The 27,227-nt window shown below is 53.3% G+C and overlaps 1 protein-coding gene across 1 annotated transcript in view; it reads left to right on the forward strand.

The window, feature by feature from the left end:
• Positions 1-27,227, forward strand: part of EIF3E (eukaryotic translation initiation factor 3 subunit E) — a 112,711-nt gene that overhangs the window by 67,709 nt on the left and 17,775 nt on the right. The window contains exons 8-10 of the mRNA XM_075316217.1: positions 1,428-1,554; positions 3,143-3,244; positions 19,506-19,615. Of these exons, the coding sequence (XP_075172332.1) occupies positions 1,428-1,554; positions 3,143-3,244; positions 19,506-19,615 (339 nt within the window). The remainder of the gene's footprint in view (positions 1-1,427; positions 1,555-3,142; positions 3,245-19,505; positions 19,616-27,227) is intronic.

Genomic DNA, 27,227 nt, shown 5'->3' on the forward strand with positions numbered 1-27,227 from the left:
GGAGTAGGGCAATGGTGCAGCGCGTATCCCAGATGTTAGCTGCGGGCGCTGAGGCAGGAGGAACATCCAGAATCTGTCGACGGTGCGGACTGCAAAGAAATGGCGCCTGGAGTCGGTGCGTGTGCAGATTGAGCTATCTGCTCAATGACAAGCCAAGATCTAATCTGTGCACACGCCACCTCTGGGTGCCATTTTCCTTATGTCCACTGCAGGGAGATCAATGGGCTGGAGGTGGCGTATGTGCAGATGAGGTCTTGAGCCGATGGCTCCTGCGCATGCGCCGGCTCCTGGCGTCCTTGTTTGAAGCGCGCATCGCCGACATTTTCAGAATAGCCCTTGCCTCACTGCCTGCAGTGCACAGCGCAAAGCCCGCAGCAAGCCCACAACACAGCGCAAAACCCGCAGCAAGCCAACAGAACAGCGCAAAGCCCGCAGCAAGCCCACAGCACAGCGCAAAGCCCGCAGCAAGCCCACAGCACAGCGCAAAGCCCGCAGCAATCCCACAGCACAGCGCAAAGCCCGCAGCAATCCCACAGCACAGCGCAAAGCCCGCAGCAAGCCCACAGCACAGCGCAAAGCCCGCAGCAAGCCCACAGCACAGCGCAAAGCCCGCAGCAAGCCCACAGCACAGCGCAAAGCCCGCAGCAAGCCCACAGCACAGCGCAAAGCCCGCAGCAAGCCCACAGCACAGCGCAAAGCCCGCAGGAAGCCCACAGCACAGCGCAAAGCCCGCAGCAAGTCCACAGCACAGCGCAAAGCCCGCAGCAAGTCCATAGCACAGCGCAAAGCCCGCAGCATCTCCCCTACCTCCTGTAACCCCGCTCCACCACCTCCTAGTAAGCTACATTCGGATTATAAGATGCACCCCTTATTTTACGCCCACATTTTTGAATGCAAAAGTGTCTTATAATCCGAAAAATTAAGCATAGGACTGTGGCGTTCTTGCTTGTGCTGTGGCTGCGTCTGCCATCGCAGAGCCGTCCTTTGTACTTCCCGTTATTGCTGAGATTTACATTACGGTCTACCTGACCAGGAGTAATATTTGCATGCCGTTTGCACTGACCAGAAATTCCAGCTGCACATCAAAGTGTGCACCACGCTCCGAGTCTCCGCTTCACCAAACATCTGTTCGCCATCAGGGTTTTTTTTTCCCTTCTCCTTAGACCGAGAAAAGAAAACCCCTCTCTTACAGATGTCCACGTGCTACCGAAACGCATCGGGTCACATTTGGCTTTTATTTTTAGAATAAATGTTACACTTGGTGTTCTAGTGCGTGAAATTGTCGTCTCCACGTTCTTAAATGGGGCACGTCTGTCTACTGTGCAAGAAGTCGTCATTTTAAGGGTTTGTTCTAAATTTCCACCTGTAGATGGCAAATAGGAGAACGGAAAACGCACCAAATCTAATTGTTTTTTTTTTTCCCTTAGATACCTGAATGCCATCCAGACCATGTGCCCACACATCCTCCGATACTTGACCACAGCGGTCATCACCAACAAAGACGTAAGGAAGAGGCGGCAAGTCCTGAAGGATTTGGTGAAGGTGATCCAGCAGGTATGGGCCGGCACCTCATTATGTGACCAAACGTTAAATCGCAGAGCGGCGTTCGTGTTTCCAGAGCAGTTTAAAGGGAAAGTGGCAGAAGAGTCACTCAATTTGGCCACACCACGCGGAACATGGATCCGATACTCGTTGGGTTATTGCAGCCATGTAGGTTTGATTCTGAGACGCTCCAGCATTTCAGACAAAATCTACACTGAAAAGGTGAATGGGAACTGTGTGTCTTGGATGACTGGTCTGAGGCCGGTGCCAGCGCCTCCGATAAACCAACCAGTCTCTCTAGAATAGGGGGAAACCTGTCAGTCTAGGAAAGCAGAGTGGATGGAAGTCGATAAAGAGCGGCCTTGGACTTGTCAAAAAACTCCATAGTATCTTTCTAAAGTATCTTTACTCGGAAAAGTCACAGCGTTTCAGAGTATAATAAAGACGATTGCAATAATGTAGGTTTGGCAGCTTGAATCTCATGGTCAGGTTCCCTTTTAAGAGCTGAAAGCGGAGCTCTACTGTAAGTAGCCACTTAAAGGGAACCAATCACCAGGATTTTTGTATATAAGCTAAACCTTTGCTATACTGGCACTATCAGGCTGACTCTATACATACCTGCAGTGGTCAGCTCGGATGTTTAGGTTTTGAAATCCAAGAAAGTAAAGTTTATAAAATGAGCTGCTTGTTGAGTGACAGCTGCACTGGAGCAGATAATATATTCATAGTTATCCCCTCCCCCGTTAGAATTAGCATAAGTATTATACAAACTACTCACTTTGTCAAGCAGGACCTGTGTGAGGTCATACCCATGTGACCAGAAGAGGCGGCGTCTCAGCCACCAAAGCTGGATACCTGGTCACATGGGTATGACCTCACACAGGTCCTGCTAGACAAAGTAAATCGTTTGTATAATACTTATGCTAATTCTAACAGAGGGAGGGGTAACTATGAATATATTATCTGCTCCAGTGCAACTGTCACTCAACAAGCAGCTCATTTTATAAACTTTACTTTCTTGGATTTCAAAACCTAAACATCCGAGCTGACCACTACAGGTATGTATAGAATCAGCCTGATAGTGCCAGTATAGTACTGGCTTTAGCTTATATACAAAAATCCTGGTGATTGGTTCCCTTTTAAAAATAGCTTTCATATTGTTGGATATGATGTACTGTTATTAGAGACCCCCAACAGAGAATGAAGGGTCTCCAGCCTTTGGACTGGCATTTATTCCATCGGCCAGCATTTAGCCCAATAGAGGATGCTGGAGCCTTGACACTGCTTCCCCCTGTGATGGCAACTGACCGCGGGGGTGGAAGATGTCGGCCCTCTGTTGTCTTGACGGTTCCTCTCCCATTCGCACTAGTGGTGAATCCGATTTCCAGGCATTCGCTGTCTTCTCTAATTAATCTGAATTTCCCCTTCTTATCGGTGTGAATATTATGCCGAAAGTCCATGGGGAAACGTGCAACTGAGGTTGGGGGATGACCTACGTGGTGGGAATACATAGTCGTAACCCGCTGGTGCCATATTTACTGCAATGACCCTTGTCCGAAATTTCTGCTCATATTTACCTTTTCCTTCTTTACCCATACAGGAATCTTACACCTACAAGGACCCGATCACTGAATTTGTGGAGTGTTTATATGTTAATTTTGACTTTGATGGGGCACAGAAGAAGTTACGAGAGTGTGAATCGGTAAGTGGCGGCAGAAATGAGTCTGCTTGGTTGTCTCTAACCAGAAACCCACTGCAAGTGTCATATGTTACTTACTGGAGTAAGGTAATAATCTGTTTCTGAAAACGCCGGGTGAGCACCTGGATCTTTTCTTGGTCAACAAGTGTTTTTATTTCCACATCATTTTTCTTACTGTATATATTCCATTATTAAAGAGGTTGCTTGGGACTTTTATATTGATGGCTTAGCCTTTAGGATAGGTCCTCCATATCAGATTGGAGGGGGTGCAGCCCGGTTTCTGGCGGTCTCTAGATGTGATCAGTTGAGGTGTGGCTCCAATCACTGTATATACCTGCAGCCGATACTGCACATCCATCCCAGTGAATAAGGGGGTTTCTGAAGACCCTCACTGTTAGATGACAGCTGTGCTTTTCCAATGTAGCCTAAGGTAAGCCATCTATATATAGTACTGGACACCCCGTTTTAAGGACCTTTTAAGAAAAATCCCATAAAATTGGACAACCACTATGACTAGGAGTGCTCTGAGCTGCCCCCATGGACTTGATATCAGTGACATCCCATTTATCGATTAGTATTTGATTCTTCCCTCCACAGGGAAAAGAAGGCATTACACATTGCCGCTACATAACACTAACACTTCTGTGGCTTAGTTATGTGGTTTTGAGCATATTGTAGCGAAGTGCTCTTCTGCTTTTGGGTCAGTAGAGGTGTAAATCTTGGAGTTGGGGCATGGAGACCTTCAGCATTTAATAGACCCATTACCTAAATCTTGCAGTTGCTCAAGGGGTTTTCACTGCCCACCTGCTCAGGAATGTGGTGACAGCTGGTGATGGCGTCCTCTGTCTTTCACGTCTGGGGCTGCAGCCGGTGTCCCTTTTAAAGGGAACCTGTCAGCAGTTTTTCTTTATCGCTCCTAATTGGGAGACCCAGACAATTGGGTGTATAGCTACTGCCTCCGGAGGCCACACAAAGTATTACACTTAAAAGTGTAAGGCCCCTCCCCTTCTGGCTATACACCCTCCCGTGAGATCACGGGCTCCTCAGTTTTCATGCTTTGTGCGAAGGAGGCACACATACACGCATAGCTCCACTGTTTAGTCAGCAGCAGCTGCTGACTATGTCGGATGGAAGAAAAGAGGGCCCATATGGGGCCCCCAGCATGCTCCCTTCTCACCCCACTTTTGTCGGCGGTGTTTGTTAAGGTTGAGGTACCCATTGCGGGTACAGAGGCTGGAGCCCACATGCTGCATCCTTCCCCATCCCCCTTAGGGCTCTGGGTGAAGTGGGATTTACCGGTCTCCGGGCACAGAGACCGTGCTCCGTCCACAGCCCCTGGGGAATATGCTGGATATGGAGCGGAGTATCGTCAGGGACAGGGCCCTGCTACGCCAAGGTACTCTGTGTCCCCGTACAGTCCGCGCGCACACTGCAGCTTGCTGGGTGTGTTAGTGCGCCGGGGACAACAGCGCTGCGCGCTGGTGCCATTCCTATCTACAGCTTGCTGAGAGGGGACATGTATGTGAAACTGCCGCGCGGCCGCTGTTGTCAGTTTTTGCTGCGGCGCGGCTGGGACTTGTGGTGCGCCGGGGACTTCCGCGCTGGCCGTGCATATATCACGGCCGCGCTTATTACTAGAGTCCCCGGCTTTTGCGGCCTAGTTTCACTTCGTTCCCGCCCCCAGGCCTGCCAGTCAGGGGAAGGGCGGGATGCTGTACAGATTGTCAGCGCAGAGGGCTGGAGTCTGCTTTGCATACTCCAGCCCTCACACTGGGCACAGTGGGACGCCAGTTTCCCGCACTTTGTTTGAGGCACGCCCACGATCCCTCTCTTCACAGGACGCCGGCAGCCATTCCTGTGTGCAGTCTGAGCTGGAGAGAGGAGGCTGGGAGACCCAGACATGGGATTCTGGTGCCCACACACCCGCTTTTCAGCGGGCGGTAAGCTGCCCTCAAGGGCTGACCCCCACTGGTGCCGAAGTGTATATTGTATTTTATGCTTTCAGCTTTACATTGCACTGTACGGTCACTAGGGATCCTCTGCTATATACTCTCCTAGATTCTCAGAGGACACAACAGCATGTCGACCGCAAAAAGCAAAGGTGCCAAGGCACAGGCTTTCTATGCTGCTTGTACCGCTTGTGAGGCTACTCTACCGGCAGGTTCCACTGACCCCCACTGTGTGCAGTGCTCGGCCCCTGTGGCACTTGCTCGGCCGGGGCCTCTGCTGGAGGTGACCCAGGCATAACCTCCTGTAAATACTGTCCAGGTGACAGGGACGGAGTTTGCAGTCTTTGCTGACAGATTGTCTGTGACTATGACTAAAATTCTTGAAACATTGCAGTCTAGACCAGTACCTCAGGCCATGGGCACTGTTAACTCATTGCTCCCTGGTCCCCCTCAGTCGGAACAGCTCCTGGTTCCGGGGGTGTCTCTTGCATCCCAGGGTGATGGCTCTGACACGGACGACAGTCCCAGACAGCCTAAACGAGCTCGCTATGAGCGACCCTCGACTTCATCACACTGGTCAGGGTCTCAGCAGGAGGACTCTCTGTATGATGAGGCGGAGATAGCTGATCAGGATTCTGATCCTGAAACCGCTCTCAATTTGGATACACCAGATGGTGACGCCATAGTGAATGATCTTATAGCGTCCATCAATAAAATGTTGGACATTTCTCCCCCTGCTCCTCCTGTGGAGGAGACAGCTTCACAGCAGGAGAAATTCCATTTCAGGTATCCCAAGCGTAAATTAAGTGTATTTCTGGACCACTCTGACTTTAGAGAGGCAATCCAGAAACACCACGCTTATCCGGATAAGCGTTTTTCCAAGCGGCTTAAGGATACACGTTATCCTTTTCCCCCAGACGTGGTCAAGGGCTGGACCCAGTGTCCCAAGGTGGACCCTCCAATCTCCAGGCTTGCAGCTAGATCCTTAGTTGCAGTGGAAGATGGGGCGGTACTTAAAGATGCCACTGACAGGCAGATGGAGCTCTGGTTGAAATCCATCTATGAAGCTTTCGGCGCGTCGTTTGCTCCAGCATTCGCAGCCGTATGGGCACTCCAAGCTATTTCAGCTGGTCTTGCACAGGTTGACACGGTCACACGTACATCTGCTCCGCAGGTGGCACCCTTAACCTCTCAAATGTCTGCATTTGCGTCTTACGCGATTAATGCTGTCCTAGACTCTACGAGCCGTACGGCAGTGGCGTCCGCCAACTCCGTAGTTTTACGCAGAGCCTTGTGGTTAAGAGAATGGAAGGCAGATTCTGCTTCCAAAAAGTGTTTAACCAGTTTGCCTTTTTCTAGTGACCGACTGTTTGGGGAGCGCTTAGATGAGATCATTAAACACTCCAAGGGTAAAGATTCATCTTTACCTCAGCCCAGACAAAATAAACCCCAACAGAGGAGAGGACAGTCGGGGTTTCGGTCCTTTCGAGGCTCAGGCAGGTCCCAATTCTCCTCGTCCAAAAGGTCTCAAAAGGATCAGAGGAGCTCAGATTCTTGGCGAACTCAGTCACGCCCAAAAAAGACAGCCGGAAGACCCGCTACCAAGGCGGCTTCCTCATGACTTTCGGCCTCCTCTCTCCGCATCCTCGGTCGGTGGCAGGCTCTCCCGCTTTGGCGACATTTGGCTGCCACAGGTCCAAGACCGTTGGGTGAGAGACATTCTGTCTCACGGGTACAGGATAGAGTTCAGTTCTCGTCCTCCAACTCGCTTCTTCAGAACTTCTCCACCTCCCGACCGAGCCGATGCTCTGCGGCTGGCGGTGGCCACTCTAAGAGCGGAAGGAGTGGTGACCCCCGTTCCTCTTCTGGAACAAGGTCACGGTTTTTACTCCAATTTGTTTGTGGTGCCAAAAAAGGACGGGTCTTTCCGTCCTGTTCTGGACCTAAAACTGCTCAACAAGCATGTGAAGACCAGGCGGTTCCGGATGGAATCCCTCCGTTCCGTCATCGCCTCAATGTCTCAAGGAGATTTCCTAGCATCAATAGACATCAAAGATGCTTATCTCCACGTGCCGATTGCTCCAGAGCACCAGCGTTTTCTACGCTTCGTTATAGGAGACGAACACCTTCAGTTCGTAGCCCTGCCTTTCGGTTTGGCGACAGCTCCAAGGGTCTTCACCAAGGTCATGGCAGCAGTAGTTGCAGTCCTGCACTCTCAGGGTCACTCTGTGATCCCTTACCTGGACGATCTACTTGTCAAGGCACCCTCTCAAGAGGCATGCCAAAACAGCCTGAACGTTGCACTGGAGACTCTCCAGAGTTTCGGGTGGATCATCAACTTTTCAAAGTCAAATCTCACCCCGACCCAATCGATAACATACCTTGGCATGGAGTTTCATACTCTATCAGCGATAGTGAAGCTTCCGCTGGACAAACAGCGTTCACTACAGACAGGGGTGCAATGTCTCCTTCAAGGCCAGTCACACCCCTTGAGACGCCTCATGCACTTCCTAGGGAAGATGGTAGCAGCAATGGAGGCAGTCCCTTTCGCGCAGTTTCATCTGCGTCCACTTCAATGGGACATTCTCCGTCAATGGGACAGGAAGTCGACGTCCCTCGACAGGAACATCTCCCTTTCTCAGGCGGCCAAGGAATCCCTTCAGTGGTGGCTTCTTCCCACCTCATTGTCAAAGGGAAAGTCCTTCCTACTCCCATCCTGGGCGGTGGTCACGACGGACGCGAGCCTGTCAGGGTGGGGAGCAGTCTTTCTCCACCACAGGGCTCAGGGTACGTGGACTCAGCAAGAGTCCACCCTTCAGATCAATGTTCTAGAAATCAGAGCAGTGTATCTTGCCCTACAAGCCTTCCAACAATGGCTGGAAGGCAAGCAGATCCGAATTCAGTCGGACAACTCCACAGCGGTAGCATACATCAACCACCAAGGTGGCACGCGCAGTCGGCAAGCCTTCCAGGAAGTCCGACGGATTCTAACGTGGGTGGAAGACACGGCTTCCACCATTTCCGCAGTTCACATCCCAAGCGTGGAAAACTGGGAAGCAGACTTCCTCAGTCGCCAGGGTATGGACGCAGGGGAATGGTCCCTTGACCCGGACGTGTTTCAGGAGATTTGTCGCCGCTGGGGGGTGCCGGACGTCGACCTGATGGCGTCACGGTACAACAACAAGGTCCCGGCTTTCATGGCACGGTCTCACGATCACCGAGCTCTGGCGGCAGACGCCTTAGTTCAAGATTGGTCGCAATTCCGGCTACCTTATGTGTTCCCACCTCTGGCATTGTTACCCAGAGTGCTGCGCAAGATCAGGGCCGACTGCCGTCGCGCCATCCTCGTCGCTCCAGACTGGCCGAGGAGATCGTGGTACCCAGATCTGTGGCACCTCACGGTAGGCCAACCATGGGCACTACCAGAACGACCAGACTTGCTATCTCAAGGGCCGTTTTTCCACCTGAATTCGGCGGCCCTGAACCTGACTGTGTGGCCATTGAGTCCTGGATCCTAGCGTTTTCAGGATTATCTCGAAATGTTATTACCACCATGAGGCAGGCTAGAAAACCATCCTCCGCCAAGATCTACCACAGGACGTGGAAGATATTCTTATCTTGGTGCGCGGCTCAGGGAGTTCCTCCCTGGCCTTTTGCATTGCCTACTTTTCTTTCCTTCCTGCAATCCGGGTTGGAAAAAGGTTTGTCGCTCAGCTCCCTTAAAGGACAAGTCTCAGCGCTATCTGTATTTTTTCAGAAGCGACTAGCACGACTTCCTCAGGTACGCACGTTCCTGCAAGGGGTTTGTCATATCGTCCCTCCTTACAAGCGGCCGTTAGAGCCCTGGGATCTGAACAAGGTTCTAATTGCTCTCCAGAAGCCGCCTTTCGAGCCTATGAAGGATGTTTCCCTTTCTCGTCTTTCACAGAAAGTGGCTTTTCTAGTAGCGGTCACGTCTCTTCGGAGAGTGTCCGAGCTAGCGGCGCTCTCATGCAAATCTCCCTTCCTGGTGTTTCACCAGGACAAGGTGGTTCTACGTCCGGTCCCTGAGTTTCTCCCTAAGGTGGTATCTCCCTTTCATCTCAATCAGGATGTCACATTACCTTCCTTGTGTCCTCATCCAGTTCATCAATTTGAGAAAGGTTTGCATTTGTTGGATCTGGTCAGAGCACTCAGGATCTACATTTCCCGCACGGCGCCCATACGCCGCTCGGATGCACTCTTTGTCCTTGTCGCTGGTCAGCGTAAAGGGTCGCAAGCTTCCAAATCCACCCTAGCTCGGTGGATCAAGGAACCAATTCTTGAAACCTACCGTTCTGCGGGGCTTCCGGTTCCTTCAGGGCTGAAGGCCCATTCTACCAGAGCCGTGGGTGCGTCCTGGGCTTTACGGCACCAGGCTACGGCTCAGCAGGTGTGCCAGGCGGCTACCTGGTCGAGTCTGCACACCTTTACCAAGCATTATCAGGTGCATACCTACGCTTCGGCGGACGCCAGCCTAGGTAGACAAGTCCTTCAGGCGGCGGTTGCCCACCTGTAGGACAGGGCTGTTTGACGGCCCTATCACGAGGTATTCTTTTACCCACCCAGGGACTGCTTTTGGACGTCCCAATTGTCTGGGTCTCCCAATTAGGAGCGATAAAGAAGAAGGGAATTTTGTTTACTTACCGTAAATTCCTTTTCTTCTAGCTCCAATTGGGAGACCCAGCACCCGCCCTGTTTTCTTAGGGATTTTTGTTTTTTTCGAGTACACATGTTGTTCATGTTGAATGGTTTCAGTTCTCCGATGTTTCTTCGGATTGAATTTGTCTTCAAAGCTGTTATTGGCTTTCCTCCTTCTTGCTTTTGCACTAAAACTCAGGAGCCCGTGATCTCACGGGAGGGTGTATAGCCAGAAGGGGAGGGGCCTTACACTTTTAAGTGTAATACTTTGTGTGGCCTCCGGAGGCAGTAGCTATACACCCAATTGTCTGGGTCTCCCAATTGGAGCTAGAAGAAAAGGAATTTACGGTAAGTAAACAAAATTCCCTTCTTTGCCCAATAAGCTGCGGCCACCACCACCAGGCTCTTATATACAGCATTCTAACATGCTGTATATAAGACCCCAGGCCGCTTTGTATAACATAAAAAACACTTTATAATACTCACCTAGAAGGTCGCTCCGGTGCACAACATTCAGATGGGTGTCTCCATTCTCCGGGACCGGCGCCTCCCCTTTCGGCCATCTTGGTCTTCGTTATTCTGAAGTCGTGGTGTATGACTGGTCCGACGTCATCCACACTCACCGACATTGAGGTCCTGCTCAGGGCAGATCAAAGTATTGTACTGCGCCTGCGTGGGACCGGCGAGTGTGTATGACGTAGCCGCGTCATGCACACAGGCTTCAGAATAAGGGAGACCAAGATGGCCGAAAGAGAACCGTTCTCCGGGACCGGCGCCACGCATCCGACTGTTGTGCCCCGGAGCGAACCTTCTAGGTGAGTATTATAAAATGTTTTTCTTTGTCGCTCCATTGGGAGACCCAGAAAATTGGGTGTATAGCTTCTGCCTCCGGAGGCCACACAAAGTATTACACTCAAAAGTGTAACCCCTCCCCTCTGCCTATACACCCTCCCGTGCATCACGGGCTCCTCAGTTTTATGCTTTGTGTGGAAGGAGGCACACATCCACTCACACATCTCCATTTTAGTCAGCAGCAGCTGCTGATTGTATCGGTTGGAAGAAAAGAGGGCCCCCACGGGGCCCCCGGCATGCTCCCTTCTCACCCCACTAAGTCGGCGGTGCTGTTAAGGTTGAGGTACCCATTGCGGGTACGACGGCCGGAGCCTCATGCCGTGTTTCCTTCTCCATCCCTTAGGGCTCTGGTAGAAGTGGGATCCGAAGCGGTCATCCAGGTTCTGGGACCGTGCTCCCTCCGCAGCCCCTGAGGGAATCTGCTGGACAGGAGCTTATCTATCCTCAGGGACAGGGCCCTGCATCCACGAGGTACTCTGTGTCCCCATGGGGAATGTGTATGGAGTGCCTGGTTCCCGGACGCCGCAACTGGCTGCTGAATTGTGAAGACCAGGGACTACCGCGCCGACCGCGCCTGCTTGTCGGCCGCGGTGTTAAATTTAGTCCCCGGCTTCATCGCGGCCTAGTGGCAAAACTCCTGCCCCCGGGCCTGCCTGTCAGGGGTAAGGGCGGGACTGCCGGCCTGACGTCGGATGTGAGGGCTGGAGCATCCTGTATGCTCCCTCCCCCCTCACTGATCACTGTGGGGACCCCAGATTCCCGCACTTTTCCTAACGCCGCCCACGGCTTCACTCCTCCCCTGAGAGCTCCGGCAGCCATTTTTCGGACATTCTGCCGGTGGAGAATCACAGAGAACAGCTCTGCAGCTCTGGGAGACCAAGGCAGGGAATCTGGAGCACACACACCCCGCTTTTTAGCGGTCGGTAAGCCGCACCGGTCACTCGGTGTTGGTCCCCCTGGGTGCCGGTATAGATACGTATATATATACTTATTTCTGTTCGGCCGGGCTGTTTACCCTTTTTTCTATATACCCTCAGTGATCACGCTCCTAGGACACTACAGCATGTCGTCCACAAGGAGCAAGGGCACTAAAGCACAGGGGTTTTTTTGCGACATGTACCTCTTGTAGGGCTATGTTACCTGCGGGTTCCACCTACCCTCACTGTGAGCAATGCTCGGCCCCTGTTACGCTTGCTCAGCCGGAGCCTCGGTCACTAGTGGGCCCCTCGGCTCAGGCAGACCCCCCTGCTTCCACTGTCCAGGTGGCAGCGACAGAGTTTGCAGTTTTTGCTGAAAAGCTCTGAGTCACTCTCACAATCCATGGCTCAGTCTATGGACAAATGGTCTGCCAAGTTGCTGGAAGCCCTGCAGTCCAGACCGGTCCTTACACAAGCCCCGGACCCTGTTAGATCGGCGCCTCCAGGTCCCTCTCGGTCCACCCCGGCCGGGGTGGGCCCTAGGTCTCACGTGGAGGACTCCTCCACGGACCACAGTCCCAGACCAGCTAAGCGGGCTCGCTTGGAATCTTCCCCGACTTCCTCACGCTGCTCGGGTTCCCAGCTTGAGGACTCTCTGGAGGACGAGGCGGACGTCGCAGCTCAGGGCTCTGACCCTGATGTTGCTCTCAATCTTGATACACCTGAAGGGGACGCCTTAGTAAATGATCTTATCTCGTCCATCAATCAGGTGTTGGATCTATCTCCCCCGCCTCCACCTATAGAGGAGTCGGCCTCTCAGCAGGAGAAACACCAGTTTCGGTTTCCCAAACGTACACGGAGTGCATTTTTTGATCACTCTAACTTCAGGGATGCCATCCAGAAGGCCAGAACGGTTCCGGACAAGCGCTTTACTAAGCGCCTTACTGACACACGTTACCCCTTCCCCGCTGACGTAGTTAAGGGTTGGGCTCAATGTCCCAAGGTGGATCCCCCAGTCTCCAGATTGGCGGCTAGATCTGTGGTTGCGGTTGCAGATGGCTCATCACTAAAAGATGCCACTGACAGGCAGATAGAACTCCTGATGAAATCCATCTATGAGGCCACGGGAGCGTCTTTTGCCCCGGCTTTTGCAGCCGTGTGGGCACTCCAAGCTATCTCGGCTTGTCTGGCTGAGATTAATGCGGTCACACGTACGTCTGCCCCGCAGGTTGCATCTTTAACCTCGCAGGCGTCGGCGTTTTCTTCCTACGCCATGAACGCAGTCCTAGACTCTACTAGCCGTACAGCGGTGGCATCCGCTAATTCTGTTGCAGTCCGCAGGGCCATGTGGCTGCGCGAATGGAAGGCAGACTCGGCTTCCAAGTGGTTCTTAACCGGTTTGCCGTTTTCTGGCGAGAGATTGTTTGGCGAACGATTGGATGAGATTATTAAGGAATCCAAGGGAAAGGACTCCTCCTTACCCCAGTCCAAACCTAAGAGACCTCAGCAACGAAAGATACAATCGAGGTTTCGGTCCTTTCGTCCCTCCGCCAAGCCACAGTCCTCTTCGTCCAATAGACAGGACAAAGGCCAGAGGAACTCCTATGCGTGGCGGTCTAAGTCACGCCCCCAAAAGACCGCCGGAGGCACTGCCCCCAAGGCGGCCTCCTCATGACTCACGGCATCCCCGAACCGCATCCTCGGTCGGTGGCAGGCTCTCCCGCTTTTGCGACGCCTGGTGGCCACATGTTCAAGACCGATGGGTGAGAGACATCCTGTCTCACGGTTACAGGATAGAGTTCAGCTCTCATCCTCCGACTCGTTTTTTCAGAACCTCCCCGCCCCCCGCGCGGGCAGACGCACTTTTTCAAGCAGTGGACGCTCTGAAAAAAGGAGTTGTGACCCCCGTTCCCACTCAGGAACAGGGTCGCGGTTTTTACTCCAACTTATTCGTGGTGCCAAAGAAAGACGGATCATTCCGTCCCATTCTGGACCTCAAATTGCTCAACAAACACGTGAGCACCAGACGATTCCGGATGGAATCTCTCCGCTCGGTCATCGCCTCGATGTCACAAGGAGACTTCCTCGCATCGATCGACATCAAGGATGCTTATCTCCATGTGCCGATCGCACCAGAACATCAACGCTTTTTGCGTTTCGCCATCGGGGACGAACACCTTCAGTTCATGGCATTGCCCTTCGGCCTGGCAACAGCCCCACGGGTTTTCACCAAAGTCATGGCATCCGTTGTGGCGGTCCTGCATTCTCAGGGGCACTCGGTGATTCCCTACTTAGACGATCTCTTAGTCAGGGCACCTTCTCGGGCGGCGTGTCAACACAGCCTTACCGTCGCTCTGGAGACCCTCCAGCAGTTCGGGTGGCTCATCAACTTCCCAAAATCCAAGTTGACACCGACCCAATCTCTGACTTATCTAGGGATGGAGTTTCATACACAGTCAGCGGTAGTCAAGCTACCACTAGACAAACAGCTGTCACTGCAGGCAGGGGTGCAATCTCTGATTCAGACTCAGTCACACCCCTTGAGACGCCTCATGCACTTCCTGGGGAAGATGGTGGCAGCGATGGAAGCAGTGCCTTTCGCGCAATTCCATCTGCGCCAGCTCCAGTGGGACATTCTCCACAAATGGGACAGGAGGTCGAACTCTCTCGACAGGAACGTCTCTTTCCCTTGCAACAAAGACGTCTCTTCAGTGGTGGCTTCTTCCCACTTCTCTATCACAGGGAAAATCCTTCCTGCCCCCAACCTGGGCTGTGGTCACCACGGACGCGAGCCTGTCAGGGTGGGGAGCGGTGTTCCTCCATCACAGGGCTCAGGGAACCTGGACTCCGATAGTCTTCCCTTCAGATCAATGTCCTGGAGATAAGGGCAGTGTATCTGGCCCTATTGGCTTTCCAGCAGTTGCTGGAGGGCAGGCAGATCCGTATCCAGTCGGACAACGCCACTGCCGTCGCATACATCAACCACCAAGGCGGCACGCGAAGTCGTCAAGCCTTCCAAGAAGTCCGGCGAATTCTGCAGTGGGTGGAAGCCACAGCATCCACCATCTCCGCAGTTCACATACCGGGCGTAGAAAACTGGGAAGCAGATTTTCTCAGTCGTCAGGGAATGGATGCGGGGGAATGGTCCCTGCACCCAGAAGTGTTTCGAGAGATCTGTCGCCGCTGGGGAACGCCGGACGTCGATCTCATGGCGTCACGGCACAACAACAAGGTCCCGGCATTCATGGCACGGTCTCTGGATCACAGAGCTCTGGCGGCGGACGCGTTAGTCCAGGATTGGTCGCAGTTTCGACTGCCTTATGTATTTCCTCCTCTGGCAATGCTGCCCAGAGTACTACGCAAGATCAGGTCCGACTGCCGTCGCGCCATTCTCGTCGCTCCAGACTGGCCGAGGAGGTCATGGTACCCGGATCTGTGGCATCTCACGGTGGGTCAGCTGTGGGCGCTGCCAGACCGCCCAGACTTGCTGTCGCAAGGGCCGTTTTTCCATCTGAATTCTGCGGCCCTCAACCTGACTGTGTGGCCATTGAGTCCTGGCTCCTAGCGTCTTCAGGGTTGTCTCAGGATGTCATTGCCACTATGAGACAGGCCAGGAAACCGACGTCCGCCAAGATCTATTACAGGTCTTGGCGGATTTTCTTGTCCTGGTGTTCTGATAAAGGTTTTACTCCCTGGCCTTTTGCCTTACCCACTTTTCTTTCCTTCCTTCAATCCGGAATGGATAAGGGGTTGTCACTTAGTTCTCTCAAAGGGCAAGTATCGGCACTCTCAATATTCTTTCAAAAGCGTCTGGCCAGGCTTCCGCAGGTCCGCACGTTCCTGCAGGGAGTTTGCCACATAGTCCCACCTTACAAGCGCCCGCTTGAACCCTGGGACCTTAACAGGGTGCTAACGGCTCTTCAGAAACCGCCTTTTGAGCCGCTGCGGGATGTCTCCTTATCACGTCTTTCGCAGAAAGTGGCATTTCTAGTAGCAGTTACTTCACTCCGTAGAGTGTCGGAGCTTGCAGCACTGTCATGCAAAGCCCCCTTCCTGGTTTTTCACCAGGATAAGGTGGTTCTCCGTCCTGTTCCGGAATTTCTCCCTAAGGTGGTATCGCCTTTTTCATCTCAATCAGGATATCACCTTACCTTCATTTTCCCTAATCCAATTCACCACTTTGAAAAGGATTTGCACTCATTAGATCTAGTGAGAGCACTCCGGTACTACGTATCTCGCACAGCGCCCCTGCGCCGTTCAGATGCACTCTTTGTCCTTGTCGCCGGTCAGCGTAAGGGTTCGCAGGCTTCCAAGTCAACCTTGGCTCGGTGGATCAAGGAACCGATTCTTGAAGCTTACCGTTCTTCGGGGCTTCCGCTTCCTTCGGGGCTGAAAGCCCATTCTACCAGAGCCGTGGGTGCGTCCTGGGCATTGCGGCACCGGGCGACGGCTCAGCAGGTGTGTCAGGCAGCTACCTGGTCTAGCCTGCACACTTTCACGAAACACTATCAGGTGCATACCTATGCTTCGGCAGATGCCAGTGTAGGTAGGCGAGTCCTTCAGGCGGCGGTTGCCCACCTGTAAGAGGGAGCCGTGTCGGCTCTATTTATCGAGGTATTCTTTTACCCACCCAGGGACTGCTTTTGGACGTCCCAATTGTCTGGGTCTCCCAATGGAGCGACAAAGAAGAAGGGAATTTTGTTTACTTACCGTAAATTCCTTTTCTTCTAGCTCCTATTGGGAGACCCAGCACCCGCCCCTGTTCCCTTCGGGCTAGTTGTTCTTTTGTGTACACATGTTGTTCATGTTCAATTGTTTCATGGTTTTCAGTTCTCCGAACATCCTTCGGATTGAATTTACCTTAAACCAATTTATAAGTTTCCTCCTTCCTGCTTTTGCACCAAAACTGATGAGCCCGTGATGCACGGGAGGGTGTATAGGCAGAGGGGAGGGGTTACACTTTTGAGTGTAATACTTTGTGTGGCCTCCGGAGGCAGAAGCTATACACCCAATTGTCTGGGTCTCCCAATAGGAGCTAGAAGAAAAGGAATTTACGGTAAGTAAACAAAATTCTCTTCTTTATGTTCTACACAGCGGCCTAGGCTCTTATATACAGCATTGTAACATGCTGTATATAAGATCCCACTGGTGGTGGCCGCAGCTTATAGGCCAAAAAACTGGTGACAGGTTCCCTTTAATATTGAGCTCCGCTTCCTTCTTTTTGTCTAGGATCACCCACTGCCTTTGCATCTTTTCTTCTCCTTCTCCTTGTTTGTACAAGGCAATGATCTCTTCTCTTAACTTTTTGAACCATTCTTTGACAGCCCAAAATATTAGTGACCTGGTGGCTGTTGCCCATGAGGAATGGGGTAAAATTCCCCAGGATCTGTTTTCTATGGGGGAGGGGGAATAATTTGAATGACTTGTGTCCACCATGAACACCACACGTCCGTAGATGGGCTCAGAAGTGGTGCCAGTGAATGACCCTTCCGTTGGGGTCGGTCCACTGTTCTGCAGAGAGCAGATCTTCTCGCTCTCAGGCCATTCGCTCCCATGACGGGTGGATGCTGTCTTCTCCCATATGAGTAGGAGGCGGCCGAACTCATGAATCCAGTTCTGTAATTAGTACCATACGTCCCTCGATTAGTTTACAGGCAGAACATCTGGAGGGTCCGCCCTGTATATAGGTGTCCTGGTCAGCTGTGCACCGAGGCTTTGATGTTCACCTACGAAGCGTTCAGCTCCTGTACGTGTAACGAGGCAATATAAACCCGGGGCAACAAAGGACGCGGCTACCAGTAATTAGCCGGGAGTTATTGAAGTGGAGAACTTGTAACCAACTTACTAATGGCAGCGACTGAGTCATCGCGGCAGATATGCCGAGCCCTGCGAGGACTGAGTCACAAACGCAGAGGTTGTTTGTATAACCCTTCATATAAACCCATGTACGGGAGCAGAGCGGTCCCGGGGGGATCACGTCAGAGCCGGGATCTACTCATTTGTACGTTCAGCTCTTGTAACTCATGTCCGACCTTTAGTCCCCTTAGAGAGCTAAAGAGAAGCCGAAATGCTGCAGTTTCCTGAGCCGCAGCGGAAAGTGTTTCATTTTCTTCTATCGCACCAACATGTATACGTTATTTTCATCTTCTCACATGGACAATAATGATGGATGGTTCTTCTGACTGCGCAGCTCCACTGAGAATATTTAATCCTGAAGCTATTACATGTGTACGGTGCAAGGAGGGGAGGGTGGACGGGACAACGTGCCGAGCGCCGGATGGATGAGGCCTTCATGGGAATTTTGGAATTCCACAACATGGAAACGTAAGGCTTGCGCTGGCCGCAGGGGGTGTCTCTCGCGCTGGCCGCAGGGGGTGTCTCTCGCGCTGGCCGCAGGGGGTGTCTCTCGCGCTGGCCGCAGGGGGTGTCTCTCGCGCTGGCCGCAGGGGGTGTCTCTCGCGCTGGCCGCAGGGGGTGTCTCTCGCGCTGGCCGCAGGGGGTGTCTCTCGCGCTGGCCGCAGGGGGTGTCTCTCGCGCTGGCCGCAGGGAATGTCTCTCGCGCTGGCCGCAGGGGGTGTCTCTCGCGCTGGCCGCAGGGGGTGTCTCTCGCGCTGGCCGCAGGGGGTGTCTCTCGCGCTGGCCGCAGGGGGTGTCTCTCGCGCTGGCCGCAGGGGGTGTCTCTCGCGCTGGCCGCAGGGGGTGTCTCTCGCGCTGGCCGCAGGGGGTGTCTCTCGCGCTGGCCGCAGGGGGTGTCTCTCGCGCTGGCCGCAGGGGGTGTCTCTCGCGCTGGCCGCAGGGGGTGTCTCTCGCGCTGGCCGCAGGGGGTGTCTCTCGCGCCGGCCGCAGGGGGTGTCTCTCGCGCCGGCCGCAGGGGGTGTCTCTCGCGCCGGCCGCAGGGGGTGTCTCTCGCGCCGGCCGCAGGGGGTGTCTCTCGCGCCGGCCGCAGGGGGTGTCTCTCGCGCCGGCCGCAGGGGGTGTCTCTCGCGCCGGCCGCAGGGGGTGTCTCTCGCGCCGGCCGCAGGGGGTGTCTCTCGCGCCGGCCGCAGGGGGTGTCTCTCGCGCCGGCCGCAGGGGGTGTCTCTCGTGCGCCGGCCGCGGTGGTGTCTCTCGTGCGCCGGCCGCGGTGGTGTCTCTCGTGCGCCGGCCGCGGTGGTGTCTCTCGTGCGCCGGCCGCGGGGGAGTCTCTCGTGCGCCGGCCGCGGGGGAGTCTCTCGTGCGCCGGCCGCGGGGGAGTCTCTCGTGCGCCGGCCGCGGGGGATTCTCTCGTGCGCCGGCCGCGGGGGATTCTCTCGTGCGCCGGCCGCGGGGGATTCTCTCGTGCGCCGGCCGCGGGGGATTCTCTCGTGCGCCGGCCGCGGGGGATTCTCTCGTGCGCCGGCCGCGGGGGATTCTCTCGTGCGCCGGCCGCGGGGGATTCTCTCGTGCGCCGGCCGCGGGGGATTCTCTCGTGCGCCGGCCGCGGGGGATTCTCTCGTGCGCCGGCCGCGGGGGATTCTCTCGTGCGCCGGCCGCGGGGGATTCTCTCGTGCGCCGGCCGCGGGGGATTCTCTCGTGCGCCGGCCGCGGGGGATTCTCTCGTGCGCCGGCCGCGGGGGATTCTCTCGTGCGCCGGCCGCGGGGGATTCTCTCGTGCGCCGGCCGCGGGGGATTCTCTCGTGCGCCGGCCGCGGGGGATTCTCTCGTGCGCCGGCCGCGGGGGATTCTCTCGTGCGCCGGCCGCGGGGGATTCTCTCGACCAAGGCGCAGGCTTGACAAATTGTAACATGATTTTCTTGCACTCTCGCTCCATGTATTGGGTGCCTGGTCCAGAGTCGCTGTGTAGTCCCAGCCAAACAGGCAATTGTCTCCATTTGCTTCCTCACTAACCCTCCGCTGTTTTATTTCTAGGTGCTAGTTAACGACTTCTTCCTTGTGGCTTGCCTAGAAGATTTCATAGAAAACGCCCGACTCTTTATATTCGAAACCTTCTGCCGCATCCATCAATGTATTAGCATCAGGTAAAATCAAACTGCCCTTTCAACTCTCCCAGTCCTAATATGGCTGATAACAGGGAACAATTAATTGCATTTAGTTGCATAACCTATGAAGAAAAAAAAATTGTAGGCTATTTCTAGAATGTATTACTACAAACCACCAATGACCAATGCATAGGGGCTCCAGAGAAGCACTTTGTGTGTGCTGCTGTCTGACCGCGGTGGTCGGTCTCCACGGCAACGAGCTGTAAACAAAAAAAAAAGTGTAAATATCATATGAATGGCTGACAATGCAGGGCTTGGATTTACAAACCTGATGTGACCGTTCCCATTTATGTCCAAATCCTGCAATTGTAGCAACCGGCTGTGTCTCCACCACATGATCTAAAGTCGGTTGTGTTGAGCTCGATTCCCCATCTTCCCACCAAGCTTTTTTTGGTAGGGTCACCATTGTGTCCTGCTCCGTCCTAGGTGATTTTCTGTAGATTTTTGCCACCAGATATTATGTCCTCAAATTCCCAAAGTCCTTTTGGGCTAAGCAGTAAGGATAAGAGGACGCACGGCGATCAAAGTTCTCACGGAAGAATCAGTCGGTGGTTGGATGTTTAATTGTCGTCCATTGGCAGTAAATATAGTGCGCCCGTGTGCCCAGATGTGCGCGTCCTGTGCCCCGCCGAGGTGTCCGCCACATCTGGTGGCTCGGTGTCCTGCACGCTCGCGGCCCTCTAATTACACCATCGATACGTCAGGTTTGCTTGTGCCTTTTTGTGGTTTCCCGGTGATGTATGGACCGCATTAGAGAAGCAGCAGATCTGAGTTATTAAATTCTTTCTCCCTTGTCTGTTTCTCATATTTTCCCCCTGACATCTTGTGATAATGGCCGCCTTATCTGAATTTGCTGTTTTCATCCCGTGACGAGGGGCGCTTGGGCTGGTCGCAGTTATTTTAATTACAGAGCTGCTTGTCAGTCGCTTATTTCATTTTTCCAGGAATTACTGAGCTTCTAAAGGGCCAAGTACGTGGTTTTCTGGGAGTCGCGCGTGTACGTGTGTTCCCCAGGACGGCCTCCCGGCAGCGCAGCCTTCATTCTCCTGCCATTAAGGGGGTATGTGTAGGTCATAGCAAGGGTCCTTGTATTAACTGCAATCTCTTGTCTCCTGACCACAGATGGTCCATGTGGTTTTCCTGCCACGGTTTTTAGTGTGACTGGCGCTCGGACGTCCCGTTTTCAGCAATGTGCCATGGGGTCAGTGCGGTAAAGTCCTTCATAAGAGATGGGTCTGAGAGCACGAGACCGGTTTTGGGGATATCTTGTATTAGGGGAGACCCCCCCCCCCCTTATTGTCCTTTCTGTACTCGCATAGCTGTATAGGTTGAGAAATGGGGCTGCCGATCATGTGGTTCCCCCCTTCCCATTACTTAAAATTGTTTTCCACTATTACTCCCTGTGCACACACTGCGTTTTTTGCCGCAGATTTGCTGCGTTTTTTTGCTGCAGAATTGGTGCAGTTTTTGTTCATAAGCTTCATGCAGGCCTTTCCCAGCCAAGTCTATGAGAAATCCAAAATGCTGCGCACACGTTGCTTCTTTTTTCCCTTGCAGGTTTTGCTGCAGAATTTCTGCAGCAAAAAGCAGCATGTCACTTCTTTTCTGCGTTTTTCTCTGTGTTTTGCCATTGACAATGTTAAAAAAAAAATAAAAACAGCAGGGGCAAAACCGCAGACAAAAACGTGGTAAATCCACACCAAAAACACACCAAAACACGGTAAACCCTCATAAGTTTTCGGTGCGTTTTTTGTCCGCAGGTAGGTGCGTTTTTCCTGCAGGTAGGTGCGTTTTTCCTGCAGGTAGGTGCGTTTTTTTGTCCGTAGGTAGTTGCACTTTTCCCGCAGGTGGGTGCGTATTTTCCCGCAGGTGGGTGCGTATTTTCCCGCAGGTGGGTGCGTATGTACCTGTGTCCATTCTCACCACTTCAGTATGCCGGGCTTAGGGTTAGTGTGTATGATCAGAAGTCCCAGCATTGGGTCCTCTGGCCGGAGCCACCTACTGGGTGTTGAGATCAGGGCACGGACCGGTGAACTCCATCCAACAAACACCAATTGCATCAGAGCCGGATGCCAGTGAATAGGGCAGTGAGGCATTTGCAGTGGCATGTTAATGCAATAGTAGCACCGCTTAAAGGGAACCAAACATCAGGATTTTGGTGCATAAGGTGCAGCACTGGCAGTATCGCAGTGTGTACATACCATTAGTGGGCAGCTCGGGTGTTTAGGCTGTGAAATCCAAGTTTATAAAGTTTGAAAATTCATGCACTTTTTGATTGACGTGTGCACCTCTCTCCTAATGTGTGGGCGGGTTATGCACGTGTACCCCCCCCCCCATCCGCCGCCTGTTCCTCCCTCTCTCTGGTTGTATTCAAATGTCTCTCTTCAGAAACATGGTGCCGGAGTTGGCACCTGCGCATAGCGCTTATCTCCGGCGCCATGTTTCTGAAGCCCGCAGTAGCTAGTATTACCTGCAGCTACGATATCGTGCTGCCCCAGGACACCGTGACCGGGTCTCGCAGCACTGCCGTCACTGGGTCATGTGAGTCCATTGTGAACTTACCTCACCTGACCCCCGATGTCGCTGGCAGGATGCTGTCGGCTTTTTCCTGTGGCGTCCCGGTGTCCTAGGCGGCTGCTGTGCTGGCTCTGTGTCCTGGGGCAGCGATATCGTAGCTGCAGGTAATACTAGCTACTGCGGGCTCCAGAAACATGGCGCCGGAGATGAGCGCTATGTGCGCAGGTGCCAACTCCGGCGCCATGTTTCTGGAGAGAGAAATTTGAATACAATCAGAGAGAGGGAGGAACAGGCGGGGGGGGGGGGGGGGGGCAGGGATACACGTGCATAACCCGCCCGGACATTAGCAGCGAGGTGCACACGTCAATCAAAAAGTGCTTGAATTTTCAAACTTTATAAAGTTGGATTTCACAGCCTAAACACCCGAGCTGCCCACTAATGGTATGTACAAAATGTGCCTGATAGTGCCAGTACTGCACTGGCTGCACCTTATACACCAAAATCCTGATGTTTTGTTTTAAAGCACTACGTTGGCATATTTTTTTACTGCTGGAGTGATGCTTTAAATGCCAGGCCCCTGTCCCCTTACTTATATTCACCTTCTGGTGTCTTCATCAGTTTCCAGCGTCACTCCCATCGGTCTCCTCTTATTTGTCACCTGCCGGCAGCTCCAGTGTTTCATGGAGCAAGCCCAGAGACCACAACTCAATACAAGTCTATGGGAGCCTCATTCTGGCTCTCATAGACTTGCATTGAGCCATTGTTATAAAACGTTTGACTTCCGGTCTGTCAGAAGTTGCGGTCACAAGATGACACATGGCATCAGTAAAAGAATGAAAACGCCGGAGGGTGAGTATGCGATCGAGGGCAGGGGGCTTAGATTTAAAGAATCACTCCAGCACTGGAAAAAAAAATAACCCCACGAGAGTGGTGCTTTAAAGCTAAGGGATCACTACTGGTGAACCTATTAGGCTCTGTGCGCACTGGGAAATGAAATTTCCTTGTGTAAATTCCGCATGCTCTCAAAGATTACCGCACCCGCGGTAAAAAACCGCGGGAAACCGCACCCGAAAACCGCATGCGGTTTGCTGCGGTTTTACCGCGGTATTGTTCGCGGTATTGCCGCGGTTTTGCCGCGTGCGGGTTGGGATGTGCTTTATTGCATTCAATGCAATAAAGCACATTGAAGAAAAAAAAAAAAAATACATTTAATTCTGATAGTAGATAGACAGAAGAATAGATAGAGGGATAGATAGATAGACAGACAGATAGAGGGATAGATAGAGGACAGATCGCTGCATTTCCCACGGTCGGCAGTGAGTTCACATTACCGGCCGTGGGAAATGACCGGTAATTACCTCTGCTGTCTGCTGCATTCAGCCTGTGTCTGTGACAGTCGCGGCTGGATGGAAGCAGTGCAGGACCCTGTGGATTATGCCGGAACTGTGTGGATTACGCCAGAGCTTTGTTTGGGGGGGGTTAATAAAATGGTGAACGAGGCTTGTTGGTTTTATTTAAAATAAAGGATTTTTCGGTGTCTGTGTTTTCTTTGTCGCTCCTAATTGGGAGACCCAGACAATTGGGTGTATAGCTATGCCTCCGGAGGCCACACAAAGTATTACACTAAAAGTGTAAAGCCCCTCCCCTTCAGCCTATACACCCCCCGTACTGCTACGGGCTCATCAGTTTTTATGCTTTGTGCGAAGGAGGTCAGACATCCACGCATAGCTCCACAGCTTAGTCAGCAGCAGCTGCTGACTATGTCGGATGGAAGAAAAGAGGGCCCATAACAGGGCCCCCCAGCATGCTCCCTTCTCACCCCACTCTTGTCGGCGGTGTTGTTAAGGTTGAGGTATCCATTGCGGGTACGGAGGCTGGAGCCCACATGCTGCTTTCCTTCCCCATCCCTCAATTAGGGCTCTGGGTGAAGTGGGATCCCATCGGTCTCCAGGCACAGGAGACCGTGCTCCATCCACAGCTCCTGAGGACCCTGCTGGATAGGAGCCGAGTATCGTTCAGGGACATGGCCCTGCTACTTGGAGGTACTCTGTGTCCCCGTGGGGACCGCGCACAGCAACACTCCAGCATTGCTGGGTGTGCTAGTGCACCGGGGACAGCAGCGCTGGCTGCATTTGTGCCACTATACACTTCAGCGTCGCTGAGTGTGTTTGTGTCTTTCTTCCCGCCCCCAGCCCTACCAGTCAGGGGAAGGGCGGGACGCTGTACAGGACGGCAGCACTGAGGGCTGGAGCATGCTTTGCATACTCCACCCCCCTCACTCTGCACAGTGGGGCACCAGTTCCCGCACTTTTCTGGGTCACGCCCACGGCTCCCTCCTCTCCCCAGGACGCTGGCAGCCATTCCTCTCAGCTCTGCTAACGCTGGAGAGGAGAGACAAGCTCAAAGAGACCCAGGCAGGAATTCTGGTGCCCACACAACCGCTTTGCGCAGGCGGTAAGCAGCACCTGTGGTGCTGGCCCCACTAGTGCAGAAGTGTATTTATAGTTTATATGATTATAGTCTACACTTTACACTGTAGGGTGCACTGTTGATTTGTGGCTATATACCCTCCTGTATTGCTCAGAGGAGACAACAGCATGTCGTCCACAAATAGCAAGGGTGCCAAGGCACAGACTTACTATGCTGCCTGTGCAGCATGTACGGCTATACTGCCGGCAGGTTCCACTGACCCTCATTGTGTGCAATGCTCGGGCCCTGTGGCACTTTCTCAGCCGGAGCCTCTGCTAGGGGTGGCCCAGGGAGAACCACCTGTTAACACTGTCCAGGTGACAGGGACGGAGTTTGCAGTTTTTACTGAAAGACTTTCTGAGACTATGGCTAAGATATTAGAAGCCTTGCAGTCCAGGCCGGCATCTCAAGCCAGGGGCACTGTGGAATCATTGTCCCCTGGTTCCCCTCAGTGGGAACAGCAATGTCTTCCCGGGGTGTCTCATGGATCCCAGGGTGAGGTCTCTGACACGGACCGCAGCCCCAGACCGACTAAGCGAGCTCGCTATGAAATCCCCTCGACATCATCACAATGTTCAGGGTCTCAGCGAGAGGACTCTCTGTATGATGAAGCGGAGGTAGCTGATCAGGATTCTGATCCTGAAGCCGCTCTCAACCTTGATACTCCTGATGGGGACGCCATAGTGAATGATCTTATTGCGTCCATCAATGAAATGTTGAATATTTCTCCCTCAGCTCCTCCTGTGGAGGAGTCAGCTTCTCAGCAGGAGAAATTCCGTTTCAGGTTTCCCAAGCATACAAAGAGTATGTTTCTGGACCACTCTGACTTCAGAGAGGCAGTCCAGAAACACCGAGCTTATCCAGATAAGCGTTTTTCCAAGCGCCTTAAGGATACACGTTACCCTTTTCCCCCTGACGTGGTCAAGGGCTGGACTCAGTGTCCCAAGGTGGATCCTCCAATCTCCAGACTGGCGGCTAGATCCATAGTTGCAGTGGAAGATGGAGCTTCACTCAAGGATGCCACTGACAGACAGATGGAGCTCTGGTTGAAATCCATCTATGAAGCTATCGGCGCGTCTTTTGCTCCAGCATTCGCAGCCGTATGGGCACTCCAAGCTATCTCAGCTGGTCAGGCGCAAATTGACGCACTCACACGTACGTCTGCGCCGCAGGTGGCGTCCATAACCTCTCAAACGTCGGCATTTGCGTCCTACGCTATTAATGCTGTCCTGGACTCTGCGACCCGTACGGCGGTTGCAGCCGTCAATTCGGTGGCAATACGCAGGGCCTTGTGGCTGCGGGAATGGAAGGCAGATTCGGCTTCCAAAAAGTGCTTAACTGGATTGCCATTTTCTGGCGACCGTTTGTTTGGTGAGAGATTGGATGAAATCATCAAACAATCCAAGGGAAAGGAAACATACTTACCCCAGGCCAAACCAAAAACACCCCAACAGAGGAGGGGACAGTCGAGGTTTCGGTCCTTTCGGGGTACGGGCAGGTCCCAATTCTCCTCGTCCAAAAGGCCTCAGAAGGATCAGAGGAACTCCGACGCATGGCGGTCTAAATCACGCCCTAAAAAGACCGCCGGAGGTGCCGCTACCAAGGCGGCTTCCTCATGACTTACGGCCTCCTCACACCGCATCCTCGGTCGGTTGCAGGCTCTCCCGCTTTTGCGACACCTGGCTGCCACAAGTAAAAGACCGTTGGGTGAGAGACATTTTGTCTCACGGTTACAGGATAGAGTTCAGCTCTCGTCCTCCGACTCGATTCTTCAGAACATCTCCGCCTCCCGAGCGAGCCGAGGCTCTTCTGCAGGCGGTGGGCATTCTGAAGGCAGAAGGAGTGGTGGTCCCGGTTCCTCTTCAGCAACAGGGTCACGGTTTCTACTCCAACCTGTTTGTGGTTCCAAAGAAGGACGGGTCCTTCCGTCCTGTTTTGGACCTAAAACTGCTCAACAAACACGTAAGGACCAGGCGGTTCCGGATGGAATCCCTCCGCTCCGTCATCGCCTCAATGTCCCAAGGAGATTTCCTAGCATCGATCGATATCAAGGATGCTTATCTCCACGTACCAATTGCTCCAGAGCATCAGCGCTTCTTGCGCTTCGCCATAGGAGACGAACACCTTCAGTTCGCGGCACTGCCGTTCGGCCTGGCGACAGCCCCAAGGGTTCTCACCAAGGTCATGGCTACAGTAGTTGCGGTCCTCCACTCTCAGGGTCACTCAGTGATACCTTACTTAGACGATCTGCTGGTCAAGGCACCCTCTCAAGAGACATGCCAACACAGCCTCAACGTTACTCTGGAGATTCTCCAGAGTTTCGGGTGGATCATCAATTTTCCAAAGTCAAATCTGACACCGGTCCAATCACTGACATATCTTGGCATGGAGTTTCATACTCTTCCAGCGATAGTGAAGCTTCCGCTGGACAAACAGCGTTCACTACTGACAGGGGTACAATCTCTCCTTCAAGGTCGGTCACACCCCTTGAGGCGCCTCATGCACTTCCTGGGGAAGATGGTGGCAGCAATGGAAGCAGTCCCTTTAGCGCAGTTTCACCTGCGTCCTCTTCAATGGGACATCCTACGCAAGTGGGACAGGAGGC

Source organism: Anomaloglossus baeobatrachus, chromosome 6 (genome assembly GCF_048569485.1).
Source record: "Anomaloglossus baeobatrachus isolate aAnoBae1 chromosome 6, aAnoBae1.hap1, whole genome shotgun sequence".
Lineage (NCBI taxonomy): Eukaryota > Metazoa > Chordata > Amphibia > Anura > Aromobatidae > Anomaloglossus > Anomaloglossus baeobatrachus.